We start from the raw sequence: 14,253 nt of genomic DNA, 5'->3' as shown, positions 1-14,253 counted from the left end.
ATAATTCTGCACAGCAAGTGCCCCAAAACAGCAAATGATAAAAGAGTTAGTCAGTTTGTCCTTCTTCAGGCTGGTTCCGAGGGAAATGTTGGTCAGCGAACCTTCTGCTCATCTTCAAATACAACCAAAGGATCTTTGACAACCACCTTAGCAGGATGAAGAGGTTTTGCCTTAACATTCAAGAATGGAACTTGCATGCACAGAGGCACGAGAGCACAGCTCAAACCCATCAGGAATCTAGCTCAGACACAAGGAGCTGATGCAGTTAGACACATACATAAAGAACAATAGTTTACAGCTGGTCTTACCGTCACAAGAAGTTCCAACTGTGAGCTACCACGTTCGTCCAACGGCCCTGGATTCTGACTGACCAGAGAACAGAAGTTATGGCATAAATCCAGAATCTCATTCAGACAATGGAACACCTGTACAGAATGGGAGTAAGAATGTGAATGTCAGAAGCTCTCTGTTCATTGAAATAAAGTGTTCTCTGAGATGGAGTTCTGAAAATCTGTCAAATTGCCATTTCTTTGCTCCTGACATCTCCTCACCCTGTACCAATCCTATCATAGAACACTTTTTTCTGCTCTCTCCTCCCATTCTTTTTCTCTCTAGGTTCCCAATCTGTAATTAAACTGTGAAAACTCTAGCTTCTCCCAGATCTAATTAAAGTCATCAGCAGAAAGGTGAACTCTGTTTCTCTCTTCACACATGCTCCCTGACCTGCTAAGCATCTCCAACATACCAGGTCGTTATTTAGCCATATTAACACCGGCTCAAACAGCAGGACAGAAGCTGGGAATTTTGCAGCAAGTAACTTACCTCCCACTCTAAAGCTCACCATTTATAAGGCTCAAGTCAGGAGTGTGATGGAATACTCCCCACTTGCCTGGATGGGTGTAGCCCCAACAACACTCAAGAAGCTTGACACCATTCAGGACAAAGCAACTTGCTTGATTGGTATCATGTACACAGATATCCACTCTCTCCAACACTAATGTTCAGTAGTAGCAATATGTACCATCTACAAGATGCACCTGCAGAAATTCATGAAAGGTCCTTAGACAACACGTTCCAAACCCATACCACTACCATCTAGCAGGACAAGGGCAGCAGATATAAGGCAACACTACCAGCAGTGAGTTCCCCTCCAAGCCACTCACCATCCTGATGAAGGGCTTATGCTCGAAACGTCGAATTCTCTATTCCTGAGATGCTGCCTGGCCTGCTGTGCTTTGACCAGCAACACATTTGCAGCTGTGATCTCCAGCATCTGCAGACCTCATTTTTTACTTGGAAATATATCACCTTTCCTTCAGTGTCACTGGGTCAAAATCCTTCCCTAACAGAAGTGTAGGGTTACCTGCAGCTCATGGACTGCAGTTGTTCAAGAAGGCAGCTCACAACCACCTTCTTAATGGCAACTGTAGTGAAGCCTACATCCCATGAAGGAATAAGACAGTAAAATTCCACGTTCTAGAATTGTAATAGATCCATTGAAACTGAACTAATTTTTTGAGACAGCTGTTCAAGTGGCACAGCTCTTTCCCCAGAGCCCTGTATCACAATTCATTGGATAAATTCATCTGTTTGTCCCCTCATTTCAGCTTTGCTGATCATCGATACACCGTGTACCAAGTCTGTGTCCACTGGCTACTGAAAAATTCACTCCAGCAAAACGGTTTAGCATTTATCTAAATTTCTCCAGCTTCTCCAATCATGTTCGTCACTGAAGCCTTTCCCCACTGGTAGCATTCCAGTAAAACTTTCCTCTCTAAAGCCTTGACATCTTTTTTAGGTGTAGCAGTCTGGAATTTAACACAGTACTCCAGTTGAGGCCTAACCCTGTGTTTTCTCGAGGTTCCTTGCTTTCAGGGAAAGTGTACTCACCGGTTTAAGGAGGATGAATGACTGAGCCAGCAGATTACTCAAGAAGCGATCATGGGCCAACCGAATGCTCTCGAAATCTCGGATAGAGTTTATCTCCTGGAGGAGCTGTGAAAACTGGGACTCGAGAACATCTACCTGCAATATTACAAGTTGCTAATTAGCAGTGTGGTATAACTAAGTCTGAAAGTATAGCATACCAAGGGAGCTTTGAAGAACACCAGCCTCAGACTAATATTTGCACTGGGCAAACTCTTAACCCTACTGATGGATATAGTTTACAAGGTTCTATTTTAAACAAATACAAAACAAATTATATTAATAACCAAGATAGAAACTAAGAGGAGAAGTAGACCATTCAGTCCCTTGAGCTTGATCTGACTGTGGCATTAGCTCTGCTTCCTCGTCGGTCTTCAATAATCCCCTACTCCCTCATCAATCAATCAAAGTCCAGCTAACTCAGTCTTGGATATATTCTATGTTACAGCCTCCAATGCTTTCTGGGGCTCAATGGTTAGCACTGCTGCCTCACAAAGCCAGGCACCCAGGTTTGATTCTACCTTCGGGCGATGGTCTGTGTGGAGTTTGCATGTTCTCTACATGTTTGCGTGGATTACCTCCCACAGGCCAAAGCTATGTAAATTAGGTGCAATAGCCAGGGGAAATACAAGGTTACAAGGGTAGGGGGATGGGTCTGGGTGGGATGTTCTTCAGAGAATCAGTGTGGATTGTTGGGCCACATGGCCTGTCTCTAAAGAAACAAATTGCATAGGCTTACGACTCTCAGAGAGAAAAAAAACTTCTTGTCTCTATCCCAAACAGGAGTCCTCCTATTTCTAAACTGTGTCTCAGTCATTGCTGAGGCATAGCTCAGGATTGTAGCTTCACTTTTCTGTTAGTGTACTGGTTCAGTGCATCTCACAGACAGTGCTCCATTAGTTTGAATTCCTCCTACAACCTTCAGCACCTTTGTGCTGCAACTCACTGGCTTAGAGGTGATCTGGTATGTGAGGGCAATGGGCCATCGGAGAATTAAAACAGCAGGGTTTACAGTGTCTCTCCTTAATAATGAGGACTGAACAATCAAGACAGAAACTGATAGAGGAGGAAGGATGATTAGAACCATTAATCGTTAAAAAAAAGAAAAAAGATTTGGATTAAGAAAGAGAGAGTGATAAAGAAATAAGAGATGGTGTTTCATCACATGAGTCCATTGGAGCGTTTCAACAGGCTACCTGACAGTGAACTGTACATAAATCTTAAGATAATAACACACACACATGCACACATTCCAGGAGTGGCAAACACAGCATCCTTATTTGCTTCCTCAAAGATTGGGAAGCTGAGGAAATCGAAGAGCCTTCAACAGTTGGCTAAAATAAGGTCAACCAACTCTGTTAAAAGAAGAAGACTGGGGTCTGCTTGTGGTGTATAATTTGGTGCCAGGTGTTACATTTTACACATAGCATCCCTGCAACGATTAGTAGAGATTGAGTGACACATTTCTAAAGAAGCAATACAATTTCTTGCTGTTCAAACTCAGGACAGAAAATAAACAGTTTGTGCACATACAGACATGTCTGCAATGCAATGCAAATACAATTCGAGATGTCTAAATAATTGTAAGACATATTTTGCTGCCATAATTGATTGGATTTGCTAAATCCCTGCTTGAAACAATTTTACAGTTGACTAGCTGTCAATTTGCCCATGGTTCCCCACAGTCATGATGTTTATAGTCACTAATGTTTTGTGCCCACTACATCCCTGTGGGTTAGTGGCCCAAACAAGCATTCCTGCAGTCAGTTAGGGGCTAATTACTATTGTGCTGCTAAGTTAGCAGCTCACTGGCTTCTCCTGTTAGAGAAAGACCTGATTCTTTAACTCTTATTTTGTTTATTTTTTCACACATTGTCAGATTGTAATTTGTTGATTTCTGTACAAAGCACAACATAAAGTGATACACGATTGGAAATAATCATACACCCTCCTGAATACCTACAGGAAAGTGAACAGGTAGTCAGGGACTCTCTTTATAATCATTTGACAAACACTCCTAATGGAACCATGTAATTTCAATGAACTATTAATATATTGAAATTGAGATAAATTAATGGTCAGTAAACGGAGTGTTTCATGTTTGTTAACATACAAGTAGTTAAGGTTAAAAGGAAACAGGTAATTTTTAAAAAAATGTAGTTTAATTAGTTAATTGATGGTTGTGTTTATAAAGGGGGAACATTTCCCCCTCCAACTCTATTTTGATTTAGTCCCTGCCCTCCCCTTCACTGTTTGATCACACAGCATTGCCCTTTGATGTGAAGGGCACTGCTTGCCACTGGCCACTCGGGTGTGTTCCTATTTTCCTGGTGGTGGAAATTGAATGAAGATTTGTACACTTTGTGTCTTTCACTGTGTCTAACACCTACACACACACACACACCATGGGTGCTGGGGAAAAATAAGCACTACCGCAGTTAGGCGGTAGTGTGGGGGTTTTAAAAAAAGAAAATAAAAAAAAATAAAGGGGGAACATCTGGAATTGGGGAAGAGAGCTTTCATACTGATACAATCAGTAAACCAGACTGATTGGAATCTAACAGCATTTATAGGAGAAGGAGCAAGTTACTGCTGATGCTGGAATCTTAACTAACAACAAAAACAGCTGCAGATCACAGCGGATCAGGCAGCATTCATGGGGAGAGAGCAAGCTAACATTTCGAGTCTAGATGACTCTTCATCAGAGCACTAAAAATGCCAGCTTGGTAGGAGAGGGCCGCATTCCAAAGGTGGAGATTAGAAACCATGACTTAGAGTCATAGAGATATACAGCACGGAAACAGACCCTTTGGTCCAACACATCCACGCCCAACCAGAGATTCTAAATGAATCCAATCCCATTTGTCAGCATTTGGCCCATACCCTTGTAAACCTTTCCTATTCATATACCGATTCAGATGCCTTTTAAATGCTGTATATGTACCAGCCTCTACCACTTCCTCTGGCAGCTCACTCCATACACGTATCCCCTCTATGTGAAAAAGTTGCCCCTTAGGTCATCTTTCCCCTCTCACCTTCAACCTATGCCCTCTAGTTTTGGACTCCCCCCATCCCAGGGAAAAGACTGTCACAATTTACCTGATTCATGCCCCTCGTGATTTGATAAACCTCTATAAGCTCCAGGGAAAATCTCCCCATAACTCAAACCCCCGAACCCTGGCAACATCCTTGTAAATCCGTTCTGAAGCCTTTCAAGTTTTACAGCATCCTTCCTGTAACAGAGAGACCAGAGTTGCACGCAGTATTCCAATAGTGGCCTAACCAGGATCCTGTACAGCCGCAATATGAACCCCCAACTCCTATACTCAATGCACTGACCAATAAAGGCAAGCATACCATATCTTCACTAACCCATCTACCTGTGACTCCAGGAGCTCACCATTAAGTATATAAGTCCTGTCCTAATTTGCTTTTCCAAAACGCAGCACCTCACATTTATCTAAATTAAATGCCATCTGTCACTCCTCAGCCCATTGGCCTATCTGATCAAGGTTCTGTTGTACTCTGAGTTAGCCTTCTTCAGTGTCCACTACATCGCCAATTTTGGTGCCATCTGCAAACTTACTAACCATACCTCCTTCATTCACATTCTAATTCAAGACTTAGTTGGAGTTACTTAGGGGACGAATGACTGAAACCCATTGTAATGTATTGGGGTACAGTTTCTCACCAACATTTGGTGAAGCTGAATGTAATGATCATTGGAAAATGACATGGATATGGGAACACAAGTTATGTCTTTACTAAGAGAAAAAACAAGGCTCTGTCACTTCCTATTTGAAGTAGGATATGGTGTAAAATATTTGCAGAGCGTGTTGCTCAACAATTGGAAAGTTTTCAAATCTAATAAAATGAATAGCTAAGTTTATAAGAAATATGACCTACTTAATGCAATCAAGGTATGGTCTGACTCTGATAAATTTAGTAAGCTGGACGTTGATTCTATAGAATGTATCATGGCGTTTAACAGATTTTAAACAAAATTGAAAACATTCTATTAGAAGAGTCCTAACTCAGCACTTCCATTTAAATGATTAGACTGTACTGAGTTGTGCTTCAACACCTCGTATTAACTGGAGTTAAATTTTCAAAAAGAAAGACACTTTTGGAACAGATGTTAGAAACCCAAACAAGAATTCCTGGGAAAACATTCAGTCCCATCAGCCTTCAGGGCTCAAAAGGCACATTCAGTAGTAAAACAAATGGCAAATTCAATGTTAACAACCTTTCAGGACCATCTGGTTGTGGAATGCATGAATGAATGTGCAAGAAGAATTGTACCCAGAAGGAGTGAGGTTAGAGACACTTACAGTGACTAGATAGACAAAACAAATTGTGGAAACTATAACATCAGAATGAACTCCAGGAATGCCTGGGGAATGGTCAACTAGTTTTAAAATGCAACTTTAAACTTTAAATATCATTATGCAATGAGTTGTTGGAAATAGAATAACACGTTTTTGAAATGATACATTACACAAAGGTTCAAAAGATTCAGAAGATGAAGAAGGGACTGTTCAGGCAGAAGAAACTGTACTGGTTACAAGAAGCTTCAGTCCAATAATGAATCTTTTAGTCACACATTCATTCAACTGTGCTCAGTTGAATAGTGGATGTACACACTAAGTTTGCAGAGTGAATTGGTTAAAATGTTACTCAGATTCTTTGAACAATCACGACTAAAGAAGGGTTAAGAAATTTGAGAATTCTACCTGCATTAACTTTGGGGCTGACCATAAACTAAATTCACTAAAGAGTTGTAATTATACGTAAAATAACTGGGGTAAACCACTTATTAGCACAACTGTTGCATCGAGTGAAATGTTACTGTTGGACAGGTTGCATATGTAATGACTCAAATAGAACTGGATAATGGAATACTATGAGGTCATTGTTTGTGGTAAGTAAGTGAATTTACAGTTTGTATAATCTGGACATTATTGCAATCTTCTAATGATGCTTCTCTAATTAAAATATTAAAGAAGGGTTAATAGCATCTGGGAATAGGCACTTAAGTGAAAAACAGATAATTGTAGCTTTATGACTGACAATTTTCCCATTCATCTTCTCAAGTTAGAAATCCTACTAAAGGATGCTGGAGGAAGGGACCACGAGTTGCACTAAACCTGCTGGCAAGATCTGTTATTGATATGACATCTGTTTAAAATAAAATAAAATTGAAGGTCACTATCACATCCCACATCAACTATTGATGTAGCATGTGGGGAAACAGTTGGGGCTGGGACAGAACTGATGGACTGGTATCATCAATAAACTCTCTGCACTAAGAAAATCTATATCTCTCAGATTCTGTTTGACCACCCAAGTTAGAATCTCTAAACACAGGTCAGAACTTGGCATACCATGCCCTGGATGCATCTCTTTCTTTATTTTAACAAGGTTGTTCTGCATTCCTAAAAAGAATTTGAAATGCAGTGACCAAAACTTGGGAGAGAGACAGGACTTTTTTCCAGTACGGGCTGGAACCTAAGAAGTGGAATGGTCAAACTGCAAAAAAGCATTTGTGCCTACATAGTGCGAAGGGGAAATGTTTTACTTAGTTAATAGGGAGTTCAAAACAAGTAGTTGCAGAGAATTTAATCCATCTTGTGTGGGCCTTTGGAATGTAACAACCACCCAAACATTGGTGTGATTGTCAGAATAGGAATATTGCAAGTGGGGAAAAGCATGACTGGGTGACTGTATCGACCCAAGAGTATAAATTAAGTGACACCACCAGCGAGGGAGTGACAGGCTCCAACTGAAAAATATTCTATAATATTACAGGACATGAAGGGATAATCATAGGGGATGAGAATTAAACAAGTCATGCTAAGTACAGGGATGGCTACCTGCCAGTTCCTGCTGGTGGAGCATCAGTTGTTGTTTTCCCATGAAATAAAACAGTGTATTCAAGGAACATTACAAAAGCATGACACCAGACAAACTAACCCTGCCCAACCACCCCACTCCCGCCCATACACATCAGGTTCCAACAACTGAATTGGCGACATTTGCTCGCAATGGATCAAAGTACTTTTTTCTTAACTAATCCTTATTATGCAACATGTCTATTTTACACCTCTGAGGTTGCAAGTCCAGGTCTCTGAGTTGCCTGACCCTTCCCAGCGTAGCCACTGCGGCAACGACTTGCCTGTGGGAAGCACTGACTCCGTCCACACCGCTCTGCAGCTCGTGCCGTTGCTACCTGCGGGGAAGAGCTACTTGGCGTGCTGTAGCACAATGAGGAGCGCTGCATGCCCTGAATAGGTGCGGAAATAAGTGTAATAAAATCAGTACATATGGAACTCAGGGGCCACAGATAAAGTTGCCGTTATATAAGAAAACTAAAGCACTCTTATATTCTAATGTTAAAACTGATTTTGCAATTGGACAATAGTTGCTGGGCAACGCAGAGTATGTTAAGAATTATACTTACAACCGATTTAAGATCATCAGTTGAGTTTGCATTGTGGTTCATTATGCTTGCTGGAAGCTGCACATATTTAAATTAAGGGATAAGGGATTAGGGAATATGTTCAGGCATCCTTTCTTTGTAAATTAAACAAAAGACTGGGGGTCAAAAAACTTGTGCAATCTTCATGGCAATGACTTGTCCAATCAGCTGCCTTTTCTCATGCAGTATTAATGACTGCTCTTTTGAAATTTTGCATTCTTGTGTCTGCCCTGATGAGTGCAAAATGAGGACGTTCCACAACATGTCTTTTTTTATCCAGTTCTGTCCACCAAGCAGCTACCCCTACATTTGTTATAGAAGGTAGGACCTTTTGGGAGCTTAGAATTAGATGACCACCCAACCCATTGGAGGCCTCCTCCTTCAGCATTCATCCACGACTGTCTCAGTCATGTCCATTCACTGCTGGAGGAAGATCACTATGCTCCCATCCGTGCTCTCAGGCAGATCAAGCAGATTCCACAGTATCCCACACTTTCCTTTATTCAAAACACAGAGTCACACACTCCCTAAAGTCTTGTGTCTGCTCTCCTTGTCTCTCGTGATGATAACATTTCGGGTGGTGGAAACCTGAGACAAACAAAACTCTGTAAAGCAACTGAGCAAATTCTATGTTGTCTTGAGTCAGTATTTCAGGTACATCAGTGACCATCATCATTCTCTGATATGCCCCAATCCCTCAAGGAAAAGATCAGAAAAAAAGCTGTCCACTCTTCAGCTCAGTATCTTATTTGATTGATGCAGAATAAACTTTTTTTTGTAAATCAAAGAACTGCAGATGCTGGAAATCAGAAACCAAACCAGAAATTGCTGGAAAAATTCAGCATGTCTAGCAGCAATTGTGGAATATTCATTTTCCCCACCTCTTGCACATATTCTGGGGTTGTGGGAGGAGGATTAGGTTTCTAAATTTAGATTGATATTTGTGACTTTTAATTGAATTCTTGTTCTATGCTTAAGTTAGGAAAACTGGTTACTTTAGCTCTAGCTGTTGCTGTATTGGCAACCGCCCACATGTTTTTCCCCAAGTGAAGAGATTGAGTATTGGCAAGCTCTTCAAAAAGTGAGAAGTTTTACAACAGAGATTAACTCTTTCCCAAAGGAGCTGGAAGCTAGGTCAAATTTTGTTGTGTCTAATCCAGGGGCAACATTGGTCAAGTGAAGTTGATCCACAGTGATGCATAAAAGGACCAGGTAACAGCAACCAGATTTACAACTATGGACTCCAATAACCAACAAGCTCAGTACTGGCAGAGTAGCAAGAGGAAATGACTGTTCGCTTTTGTGATATGCATTTGCACAAATAATGTTTGAAAATAAAATTGCCCGTTCACCTGACTTCCAGTTAATAACCTGCTCCATGAGAGCTAAGAGGAGGGGAAACAAAGTGACAATTGTAGAAAGGTGGATTTATGAACCTGTTTTCTGCCCAAGCCCCACTTCGACAGCTTTGGATCTAGTATAAGCAGAATGACTATACTAATTATTTGAATGTTGACACTATTCCTTCAACAAACATCTAAACTCTAAAGCAAGTTACTGGATGAAGATCTGCCTGCTGTGAGGGTTGTGCATGAAATGAATTTGGGGAGCCTGGGTCCAGCACTGAAGAGATTTCCACACCAAAAATATAACAAACTGGCCTGATTTGATGTTAAAATGTCAATCGTGGACAGCCGATTTGGGGGAACTAGACACTTGTTATAGACAATTAGCCTCATTGAAAAAAAACAAACCAGCAAGACAACACTTCATTCTGCTTCCTACCTATAAATCCTAGCTTTTTAAACATTAATTCATGGGATGAGCATATTGATGACAGAGAGGGCCCTCGATTTGATATCTCACCTAAAAGATGGAGCTGGCAACAGTGCATGCTCCTTCAGTATGACTTCCTGGGCCATTAATGGAGCTGGCCAAGATAATTCCCAGTGAAAGCACAGGGCTGCTTGCCAGAAAGGGGTACCTGGCAACATGTGTCTTCTGTTCCGTTATAAAATTGACCAAATAAACAAACGGTTAGTTGATCTATCCAGTGCGAATCAAAGGAGAGCTTTCAGTAATTCTATAAAAAAAAGGGACACACATCGGGATGGAGTGGTTCCAGTAAATCAAAAATGTCAGTAAATAATTTAGGTATTTGGGAGACTGATTGCAGCCAGTTCCTTTACAGACTCCTCAGAGTGTCAACATTGGTCTTTCACATGATAATTTTGACGCCAATAACATTTGATTAAAAGTTGCCTTATGCTCAAAACACAATTGTGATTCCAATATTACGAATATCCGAGACAAACACTTGACACCATCAGGCTATCGTAGTGATAATGAAGCATTCCCATCAGAACCTAGTTTTGTTTTGATTCAATCTGAGTTAAGGCCTTTCTAAGGGCTTCAGCCTGATGTTGCAACACCAAGGCTGCAAATGCTGTGTCGATGGAATGTGTATGTGCGCATGCTCTAATTGGGATTGACAGCAGTTTATCCAGATTGGAGAATACAGCTCGTGATCTTTTGGATGGGCAGGCAATGGTGTCGTGGTAATGTCACTGGACTATCAATCCTACGTACCAGTACATGAGTTAAATCCTACCAGACCTAGTGAGATCTGAATTCAATAAAAATCTGGGATCACGTGACAAAATATCTCTAAACAGATTAATTTAAAAATATCTGGGATCTTGCTGGGTAGTAGCAGTCTCCCTATCTCTAAAGCAAAAGGTATGAAGTATGTCATAATGTGTCCAAACAGGTTCATTACATATGTACCAGTGTCCACCTAGGAGGTGCTGGTGTCTGGAAGGGAAAAATAGCCTGCACTTATGTTGTACAGGGTATTGTGAATAAATTCCTGTGGAAAACAGACTGGATTCACCTCCTCGATCTTTTGCTAGAAGAATCTTTACTGTTGTAATAAGCACTGCCTGTAATGTGTAAACACTGTTTTTGCAGTTTATAAGGCTTGCATGAATGCAGGTGAGTTGTGCATCAGGTTCACAAGAAAGAACATATTTTGCAACAGGTTAGAAAATGCCTCTGTGAACCCACATCCATCAATCACAGGCACCATGTTTTTTTCAGTGGGGAGGGCCTCAGAGAAGTGGTCGTTAAGCATTTTAGCTCGAGATGCCGGATGACCTGAATTTCACTGTAACACCAAGTTGCTCCCTGTAACACACCTTTCCCTTTCTTTGCATTCAAGTGAATGGTATTAGAGGCCACAGTGGGACCTACAATTCCTTTGCTGCAAATCAGTGAAAATAGAATTAAAACGAAGCCTGTACAAGTAATAATTCATGGAATGATACAAAATATTCTCCACATGGTGCAAGGGAATGTATATATCATAGGGACATGAGAAGCCACTCGAACCCACTCCATCACTCAGTGAGATCATGCTAGCTCCACGTCCCTTAATAAAGCATGGCTAGAAAATGTACATCAATTTGAATTTTAAAACTTATTTCTTGAGCTGGCAGCTCCTTCTGTTTGTGGGAGGATGTTCCCACACATCTATAGTGTTTCTCTCGACTTCTCTCTGATTTTAAGATTACCTTGTCCCTGACTCCCTGATCAGATGGCGAAAAGTGTGGTGCTGGAAAAGCGCAGGCGGTCAGGCAGCGTCTGAGGAGCAGGAGAATTGACATTTCGGGCATAAGCCCTTCATCAGGAAGGGCTGATGATTCCTGATGAAGGACGTATGCCTAAATCGCTGATTCTCCAGCTCCTTGGATGCTGCCTGACCGCTTGCGCTTTTCCAGCAACACACTCTTCGACTCTGATCTCCCAGCATCTGCAGCCCTCACTTTCTCCCTGACCAGATGGAAAAGGTTTCTCTCAATCTACCTTAGTCATAATCCTAAAAGTTATAGTAAATTGCTCCTTACCTTTATATATCCCAAGGAATACAAGCCTTGGTTATGTTGTAACCCTGTATTATATTTCCCTGAAGGTGACCATTTATTCTGTTACCTGGAGGTAATACTGCAGGTTATCCACAAGGAAAGCCATGTGGTTCCTCAGTCTCCATTTGGTGGCGTCCGACTTGTTTGAACTGAGGTGTTTCCGTTGCATCTGCACAGCCCAGCAATGCTGCAGCTCTGCCTGAACTCGCCTCACACTCAGCAGGTACTTGAAGACAATGTTGTACCTTAGAGACAGAATGAGAGGCAGAGTGAGAAACGCGGACGGAGCCCAGCACTCGAGAGATTTTGTTTCCATTCTGTGGCAGGTAATCAGACCACACTCACAGCGCAGTACTGAGGAAATGCTGAAGGAGGTGTCTTTGTTCAGGCAAGACATTAAATCAAAGCCCTTTTTTTTCATCAACGTAAAAGTTCTCACAATACTGTTGCACATGTCCTAAACTTAGGACTTTCTGAAAGCCAATCTCGGAGCCTGTAGATTGAATCACGCGATGTAGATAAACAGAACAACCCTGGGCAGGTGCAAATAGAGACATATCTGTCTTGAAGCAATTTCAACATTTCAGGAGAACAGTCAGGTTCCTACAGAACAAGCAAATATTGAACAAAGCCTGTGCCTTCGACCACCCCGCCAACAGCAACTTCATATGTAATATTTGCAATCATATCTGGAAATCAAACATGGCTCAGCTACACACAAAACCACAGAAAACTCTATATTGAACAACGGGTCTCCTCGCTGAACTCTCATCTGTCGAACTGAATGGGAGAACCCATCCGATCTGAGTTTGATTTCAGCTACACCTCCCGCAGACTGCTTACACCCTCCGAGACCCTGACCTGACACTCCCCCTGCACCCTCCCAACACCCTGCACCCACTCTGGCATTGACAGTATCCATCTCTCACTCTGGACCCAACAACGCCCATTCCCTGCTCTGTATCCATGATCTACCCAAAGACCAAAAGATATAGGAAATGGATTAGGCCATTCAGCCAACAAATCTGTTCTGCAATGCAAGCATGCCTGATAAATTTCTCAATCCTATTCTCCTGCCTTCTCCCCATAATGCTTGATCTCCTTACTAATCAAGAACCTCTATCCTATATACCTAAACACACTCAGTGACTTGGCCTCCACATCCTTGTGCGTCAATGACATCCTGCAGCACTCATCAATCTGGCAATCTACACTGCCATCACCTTAACCTCACACTTACATTATGTATTTACTGTTTGACAGTTGCGTTCAAAGTGTCTGCCAGTGATTCAGGACCTTTAACTCTGACTGCTATGAAAAAGGGGGTGTGCTTTGTTTTCCCTAATGGGTTTGCACTGTGAAAGAATTGTCAGAATGGAAAATGGCTCCACTTACTTCTGAAGGAACTCCGATTGGAATTTCCTATCAGAAATGCAGAGCTCACTTCTTTTATTAAGAAAAGGGTGGAGTGGCAATCTGTGAGAGTTTGCTATTCCTCAAAAAAGTCAGTCTCGCATTTACCAGAAAACACTGTGAGCTGTACACAATGTCCCACCTTCCTCAGACAGAAAGAGAAGATGTAGACAAGATACAGAGCCAATTGTGTCTAAATTATATGAAAATGTCTTGACAACAGCTTTCTGATTAACTCCTGACCAAGGCAGTGCAACTGAGGCTACAAACAGAAAACACTGAAAAATCTCTCTCTGCCTCAGTGGGGGGAGAGACAGTATGGAGCTAAGCTATAAAGTTGTATGGCTGCAATTCACATTTTCTAACTCCTTTGGTTCAAGTCAATTTGTCTGTAATGACCAGTTAATTACTTGTTAAATACAGAAATCTGTTGAGTGTTTTCTTTTTGCTGGAGTTCATTAGTCAGAAAAATAGAGAAATTTAAAATCTTTTCACATTTGTGATGACTCCTTG

The 14,253-nt window shown here is 41.5% G+C and overlaps 1 protein-coding gene across 2 annotated transcripts in view; it reads right to left on the bottom strand.

Moving 5' to 3' along the window:
* tubgcp4 (tubulin gamma complex component 4) overlaps window positions 1-14,253 on the bottom strand; it is a 48,874-nt gene that overhangs the window by 5,338 nt on the left and 29,283 nt on the right. For both annotated transcript variants that reach the window (XM_060853532.1, XM_060853533.1), the window contains 3 exons: window positions 12,395-12,572; window positions 1,891-2,025; window positions 309-425 (listed from right to left, as the gene is read on the bottom strand). In XM_060853532.1, the coding sequence (XP_060709515.1) occupies window positions 309-425; window positions 1,891-2,025; window positions 12,395-12,572 (430 nt within the window). The remainder of the gene's footprint in view (window positions 1-308; window positions 426-1,890; window positions 2,026-12,394; window positions 12,573-14,253) is intronic.

This window comes from Hemiscyllium ocellatum, chromosome 42 (genome assembly GCF_020745735.1).
Source record: "Hemiscyllium ocellatum isolate sHemOce1 chromosome 42, sHemOce1.pat.X.cur, whole genome shotgun sequence".
Taxonomy (NCBI): Eukaryota; Metazoa; Chordata; class Chondrichthyes; order Orectolobiformes; family Hemiscylliidae; genus Hemiscyllium; species Hemiscyllium ocellatum.
The sequence above is the reverse complement of the archived record's forward strand: the minus strand, read 5'-3'. Positions and strand labels throughout refer to the sequence as shown.